Consider the following 7,848-nt stretch of genomic DNA (forward strand, 5'->3'; position numbering starts at 1 on the left):
TTAGGAGGCTAAAGCATCCAGGAAAGCTCCCTGGAGGAGGCAGCATGGTCACTAATCTGAACGTCAGAGTCCAAACAGGATTTCTTAGGGTGTCACTTGAGTCCCAGTCCCCTGGGATGAGGTGGGGGATGAGGAAGCTGGGTGCCCCTGACCTGGCCCCCTTCTCTCAGATGTGGAGCGGAGGAAGAGCCCCGTGTGTGGCTTCGTGACCCCCCTGCAGGGGCCTGAGGCTGATGCGCACCGGAAGCCGGAGGTAGCTGGGTTCTGGACCGCCTGCCCATCTGCCCACCTGTCCACCTGCCCACCTGTCCACCTGCCCACCTGCCCGCCCACCAAGACCAGCCCCTGCCTCCTTCGGCCTTGCGCGGGGCAGACAGGGATGGCGTGAGGGGTGGGAGATGGGTGTGCGGTGCTCCCCTCCCGACTGATCGCCCTCCCCCCGGACCCCTCACCAGGCCGTGGTCCTGGAGGGGAACTACTGGAAGCGGCGCATCGAGGTGGTGATGCGGGAATACCACAAGTGGCGCATCTACTACAAGAAGCGGGTCAGTGAGGGGCCCGGGGAGGCCCCAGAGCTTTCCCCTGCGGCTGCCGGCCACCTCCCGCCTCGGAAGATCCCTGGAAAGGGGATCCTGATCCCCACCAAGCCTGTCCCCTTTGGGCCCTCCATTCAGCCCCGGGCCGACAGCGCCACCGTGTGGCCACAGGACCTTCTAGCAGCCTCCTTACTTGGAGGTCGGGGAGCTCCTGATGGGAAATGGGGGATCTCATTGCTTGTGAACAAGGGGGGTTTTTGGGTGGAAGTCATGAAGGACGGGGCAAGGGATCCGGTATCCAATTCTGTGTGTCCCTGCAGCTCCGTAAGTCCAGCAGGGAAGAGGACCTCCTGGCCCCTAAGCAGGTGGGTGCTCTGTAAGTCCAGCAGGGAAAGGCATCTCTTCCCCCGCAAGTAGGTGGGAGGTAAAGAGTTGACAGCTTCCTCCTGCGTGGGCAGGACACTGGCTGGGCGTGAGGGTGGGATGTGAGATGTGACCGCCATCCTGTGGTTGATCTGTCAAGCTCTTCTCTCCTTGGGGTGTAGTAGTGCAGTGGTGAGAAGACCCCAGGTCACTGGGCCAGTGGTAGGAGGCATGGGAGGGCGGAGGGACCAGGTCGGGCGCGGTGGCTCACGCCTGTAATGCCAGCACTTTGGGAGGCCGAGGCGGGCGGGTCACCTGAGGTCAGGCGTTCAAGACCAGCCTGGCCAACATAGTGAAAACCCGTCTCTACTAAATATACAAAAATCGGGATGGGCACTGTGGCTCACACCTGTAATGCCAGCACTTTGGGAGGCCGAGGCCAGTGGATCACGAGGTCAGACGTTTGAGACCAGCTTGGCAAACATGGTGAAACCCCATCTCTACTAAAAATACAAAAATTAGCTGGGTGTGGTGGCACATGCCTGTTTACTCAGGAGGCTGAGGCAGGAGAATCGCTTGAACCTGGGAGGCGAAGTTTGCAGTGAGCTGAGATTGCACCACTGCCCTCCAGCCTGGGCAACAGAGTGAGATTCCATTTTTAAAAAGAGGGACCAAAGAACTGGGGTCCCAGACAGGAAAAAATCTAAAGGGCAGGAAGGGGACCCTTGTATCTGCATCCTGGTCTATCTCCTGGGGGAAGTTCTTAGAGGCCAGTGGAGTGATCTGGTCTTTCAAGCAGCAAGCCAGGTCCACGAGGGAAAGGTGAGAGAGGCATGCACAGACAGACCTTCCAACCTGCTGGCCATTTTGCCCCCGGCAGGGGTGATATGGACGGTCGGGGCAGTGGGAGTCCTTTAGTGGCTGCTGACGGCTCTGTCTCCCTAGTCGGAAGGCGAGTGGCCGCCACCGGAGCAATGGTGCAAACAGCTCTTCTCCAGTGTGGTCCCCGTGCTGCTGGGAGACCCAGAGCAGGAGCCGGGTGGGCGGCAGCTCCTGGACCTCGACTGCTTTTTGTCCGACATCTCGGACACGCTCTTCACCATGACTCAGCCCAGCCCTTCACCCCTGCAGCTGCCGCCTGAGGATGGTGAGGGTCTGGGAAGGGGCAGGGGAGAGGGGTGAAGGCCTGTGAGACTCCAGGAGGCCAAGGGAGGAATGGCTGGGGGTTGGGGCGGGGACCCCACGCCTCTCTGCCTGCTGCTGCTGATGTTGCCACTGCCGCCTCCAGCCTACGTCGGCAATGCTGACATGATCCAGCCGGACCTGACGCCACTGCAGCCAAGCTTGGATGACTTCATGGACGACTCAGGTGGGCGAGCCCCTCCCGGGCTTGGGTGAACAGGCAGGGTCCATGTCAGGAAGGCCGATGAGCCCATCGAAGGCCCCTCTGGGAGAGCTGATGGTCTGGGTGGTTTCTTTTCTTCTTCTTTTTTTTTTTTTTTTTTTTTTTTGAGAGAGGGGGTCTCACTCTGCCTCCCAGCTTGGAGTGCAGTGGTGCCATCTTGGCTCACAGCAACCTCTGCCTCCCAGCTTGGAGTGCAGTGGTGCCATCTTGGCTCACAGCAACCTCTGCCTCCCAGGCATAAGTGATCCTCCCACCTCAGCTTCCCAAGTAGCTGGGAATACAGGCAGGCACCACCACACCCAGCTAATTTTTTTTTTTTTTTTTTTAAGACAGGGTTTCACCATATTGGCCAGGCTGGTCTTGAACTCCTGACCTCAGGTGATCCACCCACCTCAGCCTCCCAAAGTGCTGAGATTACAGGCGTGAGCCACCACGCCCGGCTTTTTTTTTTTTGTTTTGTATTTTTGGTAGAGACGGGTTTCACTGTGTTCCCTAGGCTGGTCTCAAACTCCTGAGCTCAAGTGATCCTCCCGCCTTGGCCCCCCAAACTGCTGGGATTACAGGCATGAGCCACCGTGCCTGGCAGGTCTGGGTGATTTCTGAGGGATCTTCCTGGTCTCCTTTTGTCCAGCTGATGTGGCCTCCAAAGAAGGCAGGAACAGAGAGATTACCTGGACAGGGAACCAGGGGCTCCCAGGAAAGCAGTGAATGCTGGGACTCTCTCAGGGGAGACAGGAACTTTGATTTATTTGGGTTTATTTATTATTCACACAATGCATTTTAAAACTATTTACTAGGCTGGGTGGGGTGGCTTATGTCTGTTATCCCAGTACTTTTGGTGGGGCCAAGTTGGGCAGATCACCTGAGGCCAGGAGTTCGAGACCAGCCTGGCCAACATGGGGAAGCCCCGTCTCTACTAAAAATACAAAAATTAGCCAAGCGTGGTGGCAGGCGCCTGTGATGCCAGCCACTCGGGAGGCTGAGGTGGGAGAATCACTTGAACCCGGGAGGCAGAGGTTGCAGTGAGCTGAGATTGTGCCACTGCACTCCAGCCTGGGTGACAGAGAAAGTCTCCGTCTCAAAAAATAAAAATTAAAAATAAAACTATTTACTAGAGAACATTTCAAGCATGCACACACTAGTAGAGAAAGCACAGTTCAGCAAACTCCCAAGTCACTGTCACTGATTGACTTACCACTCTGGGCCAGTCTTCTTTCATCTAGACCACATTCCTTCTCTTCTCTTACGTTTTATTTTATTTTAATTTTGAGACAGGATCTCACTCTGTTGCCCAGGCTGGAGTACAGTGGCACAGTCACAGCTCACTGCATCCTCAACCTTTCAGGCTCAAGTGATCCTCCCACCTCAGCCTCCCAAGTAGCTGGGACCACAGGCACGCGCCACTATGCCTGGCTAATTTTTTTTATTTTTTTGAAGAGACGGGGCCTCCCTATATTGCCCAGGCTGGTCTACAACTCCTGATCTCAAGAGATCCTCCTACCTCAACCTTCCAAAGTGCTGGGATCACAGGTGTGTGCCACCATACCCAGTCTATTATTTTAAAGAAAATTCCAGCCATTATATCTTGTAAGGCATTTTTTTTTTTTTTTTTTTTTTTTTTTGAGATAGAGTCTTGCTCTGTTGCCCAGGCTGGAGTGCAGTGGCTTGATCTTAGCTCACTGCAGCCTCCGCCTTCTGGGTCAAGCGAGTCTCCTACCTCAGTCTCCTGAGTTGCTGGGATTACAGGCATGTGCCACCACACCCGACTAATTTTCATATTTTTAGTAGAGATGGGATCTTACCATGTTGGCCAGGCTGGTCTCGAACTCCTGACCTCAAGTGATCCACCTACCAGGGCCTCCCAAAGTGCTGGGATTATGGGCATGAGCCACCGCGCCTCACATTTTTTCGTAAGTCGTGAATATCCCTACCTCCCTCTCCTGACCCCAGAGCCACCAAGTTCCTGATTCCTCTTGGTCAGTAAAAGCACATGTGGACAAATGCCTCTGTTTTCACAACAGATCTCCCAGGTGGCCTTCATTTCACCGTAGGTCTTGCAAGCTATTCCTAATAGCCACACATTTAGGGGCTCCCAGAGCCATGTGCAGGCCAGGTAGATATCTAGGCTCAGCCCATCTCATCCAAGTCCCCGGAGACAGAAAGAGGGTCCCTGGGATAAAGGCTTAGTCCTAGTGACCTCCTGCCAGGCGCAGTGGCTCACACCTGTAAACCCAGCACTTTGGGAGGCCGAGGCCACTGGATCACTTGAGGTCAGGAGTTTGAGACCAGCCTGGCCAACATGGCGAAACCCCGTCTCTACTAAAAATACAAAATACTAGCCAGGTGTGGTAGCACGTGCCTGTAATCCCAGCTACTCAGGAGGCTGAGGCAGGAGAATCGCTTGAACCCAGGAGGTGGAGTTTGCAGTGATCTCAGATCATGCCATTGCACTCCAGACTGGGCGAGAGTTCGAGACCCTGTCTCAAAAAAAAGGCCTAGTGACCTCCTAACTCCTTCTCCACGGGGTCCTGGGCCTGTCAGTCAAGAGGTGGAGGCCTATGGGGCGGGGACTAGGGAATGAGGAACCACCCCCAGCCCTGCTCCAGCCCTGGGCGGGGGTAGGGGCTGCCCCAGGGCAGAAGTGTGCATGGCAGTGCCCTGGGAGCAGCCCAGCCTGGGAGGGCAGCGGCCCTATCTGGGCACACAGCCCCCCACCACAGGTAGGAGCCCAGCCACCCCTGCCTGGGGTCTGGGCAAGACCAGCGGGGACTGGGACTAGAAGGCAAAGTCTGGCAAGCGCGGGTGGCTGCTGGGGCGTGGGGGGACAAGTGTGGCCCACACAGAGGAGGTGGCTCGTGTGGCCCTCCCATATCAAACACCCCCTGCACCCAGAGGGCAGAGTGCACAGCAGCCCTCATTGTCCCCAAGAGCCCCCCACTGGGGAGATCCGGCTGGAAGCCCAAGGATGGGACCAAAACTCTATGGAAGCAGCAGGCCTGGTGGTGGGGGGAGGGGGTGGTCAGGGAGGCAGCCAGAGGCAGAGAAGCTCAGGGAGGGGATGGCAGGTCACGTTCGTGGAGGGGACAGAGGCTAGGGAGGGACTTGGGGCCTGGAGAGCAGCTTAGGCTGGGAAGCAACTTCTCTCAAGGCAGGGTGTGGACAACGATGGTAAGGGGGTGGCTGGGGACTCAGGGATGAGAGGGGCTTGCTGCCCCGTCACCCTTGCCCGGGACCCAGGGAGTGGGCTGGAGCTGTGAGCAGGGAAGGGCCCTCGGCCCTCAGCAGCCTGGAGCCTGGCCCAGCACGAGGCTGATTCTAGAGCCAGGGCCTCAGGGGCCTAGTGACAGGCCCTATGGACCCTGGAAGGTGGGGAGCAGCAGCGACCATCTCCATCTGTCACCTGGTGGTTCCCCCCACTTTTTTTTTTTTTTTTGAGACAGAGTCCTGCTCTGTTGCCCGGGCTGAGTGCAGTGGCACGATCTCAGCTCACTGCAACCTCCACCTCCCAGGTTCGAGTGATTCTCCTGTGTCAGCCTCCCGAGTAGCTGGGATTACAGGCGCCCATCACCACACCTGGCCAATTTTTGTATTTATTTGTTTATGTTTATTTTATTTTCTGTTTTTTCTTCTTGAGAATGAGTCTTGCTCTATCGCCCAGGCTGGAGTGCAATGGCACAGTCTTTGCTCACGGCAACCTCCGCCTCCTGGGTTCTAGTGTTTCTCCTGCCTCAGCTCCCTGAGTAGCTGGGATTACAGGCGCTCGCCACCATGCCTGGCTAATTTTTTGTATTTTTAGTAAAGACAATGTGGTTTCACCACGTTGTCCAGGCTGGTCTCGAAATCCTGACCTCCTAATCTGCCCACATGGGCCTCCCAAAATGCTGGGATTACAGGCATGAGCCACTCCGCCCAACCTGGTCCCCCTTTTAAAGAAAGGCAGCAGGGGCACAGGTAGTCCCAGCTTCTCAGGGGCCGAGGCAGGAGGTTCGCTTGAACCCGGGAGGCAGAGGTTGCAGTGAGCATAGATCACACCACCGCACTCCAGTCTGGGCAACAGAGCGAGACTGTCTCAAACAAGAAAGAAAGGCAGCAGGAGAGCAACCTTCTCACCATGGGGTTAGACACGCGGACAGGCCCAGAGCAGACGCGCACACTCCGTGTTGTCACGGCAGGACAGGTTCACGTGGCCCCGGACGGAGCAACAGACACCCAGGGGGCAAACAGAGGCTGTGTGCAAACCCCACGTGGAGACTCCAGGGTTCAGCCACTGCACCACACAGGCCCTGCACACTCCCAAAAGGCAGAGCCACTTGTGACATATAGGGCCACACGCGGTGGCTCATACCTGTCATCCCAGCACTTTGGGAGGCTAAGGCGGGAGGATGGGTTGAGCTCAGGAGTTTGAGATCAGCCTGGGCAACATGGCAAAACCTGTTTTTGCTAAAAAAAAAAATACAAAAAATAACTGGGTGTGGTGACGAACGCCTGTAATCCCAGCTACTCGGGAGGCCAAGGCCTGAGAATCCTTTGAACCCGGGAGGCAGAGGTTGCAGTGAGCTGAGACGGCACCACTGCACTCCAGCCTGGACGACAGCAGGGCACAGTGGCTGACCCCCTCCGCTGGTCCTGCACTGCTTTCCCACCCCAACACTGTCTGGGCACCCCCTTTCTGTACCACCAGATCAGGAAATGGGAGTCACCAGTGGCTAGGGAGGGGGACTTCTGAGCTAAGCCTGGGACTGGGCAGGGGAGGGGACTACTTCCTGGGGTCCCTGTTCACATCCAGAGTCCCCTGCCATCTCCCACTCAGGCTCATTATAATCCCGACACTTTGGGAGGCTGAGGCAGGAGGATGGCTTGAGGCCAGGAGTTTGAGACCAGCCTAGGCAACATAGCACAACTCTCTCTGGGGACCGGGGTTGGGGTTGGGACACACACACACACACACTTGACCCCCCAGTGGGTTCTGGGTTTGGGTGACCTTATCTGGGAGCTCCTTGGGGACTTTATCCTGATCTCCCTGGAGGTGGCTCCTAGGAGGCAGACTTGAGCAGCTTTCCTGGCCGGGGTGCTGGAGGGAAAAAGCGGGGAGCTGGGGCCCATCCAGGCCTGTAGGGAGCTGTCACAGTGGGGTCAGATCTGCCCAGACCAGGAGGCCTCGGGAGCTGGCACCGACCACAGGCTGGTCAGGGTCAGAGAAAGGTGCCCGGAAGGGAGCGGGTGGGCGGGAGGCGCCCAGGCCGGGGATGTGGTCAGGCCGTGGGTAGCTGCTTCCCAAAACCAGAATAGCCCAGGACTTACACAACCCGCACCCCAAACAATCCACCAGCCTCCTCCCCCCGCCCTTGCAGGCCTCCCAGCCCCTCTCTCCCCCACCCCACCCAGAGCCCACCCATCGGCCCCCCTCTCCCCCACCCCACTCAGAGCCCACCCTTAGGCCCCCATTCCCCCACCCAACCCGGAGCCCACCCTTAGGCCCCCTGTCCCCCACCCCACTCGGAGCCCACCCTTAGGCCCCCTGTCCCCCACCCCACCCGGAGCCCA

General features: G+C 57.5%; 1 protein-coding gene across 5 annotated transcripts in view; it reads left to right on the forward strand.

The window, feature by feature from the left end:
- MLXIPL (MLX interacting protein like) overlaps positions 1-7,848 on the forward strand; it is a 50,395-nt gene that overhangs the window by 35,285 nt on the left and 7,262 nt on the right. For 3 of the 5 annotated variants that reach the window (XM_032254971.1, XM_032254970.1, XM_032254972.1), the window contains exons 3-7: positions 171-253; positions 456-545; positions 857-901; positions 1,845-2,046; positions 2,188-2,268. In XM_032254971.1, coding sequence (XP_032110862.1) covers positions 171-253; positions 456-545; positions 857-901; positions 1,845-2,046; positions 2,188-2,268 — 501 coding nt within the window. The remainder of the gene's footprint in view (positions 1-170; positions 254-455; positions 546-856; positions 902-1,844; positions 2,047-2,187; positions 2,269-7,848) is intronic. The other 2 variants (XM_032254974.1, XM_032254973.1) reach the window with 1 other exon arrangement.

Source organism: Sapajus apella, unplaced genomic scaffold, assembly GCF_009761245.1.
Source record: "Sapajus apella isolate SASKATOON/1434 unplaced genomic scaffold, GSC_monkey_1.0 scaffold88, whole genome shotgun sequence".
Taxonomy (NCBI): domain Eukaryota; kingdom Metazoa; phylum Chordata; class Mammalia; order Primates; family Cebidae; genus Sapajus; species Sapajus apella.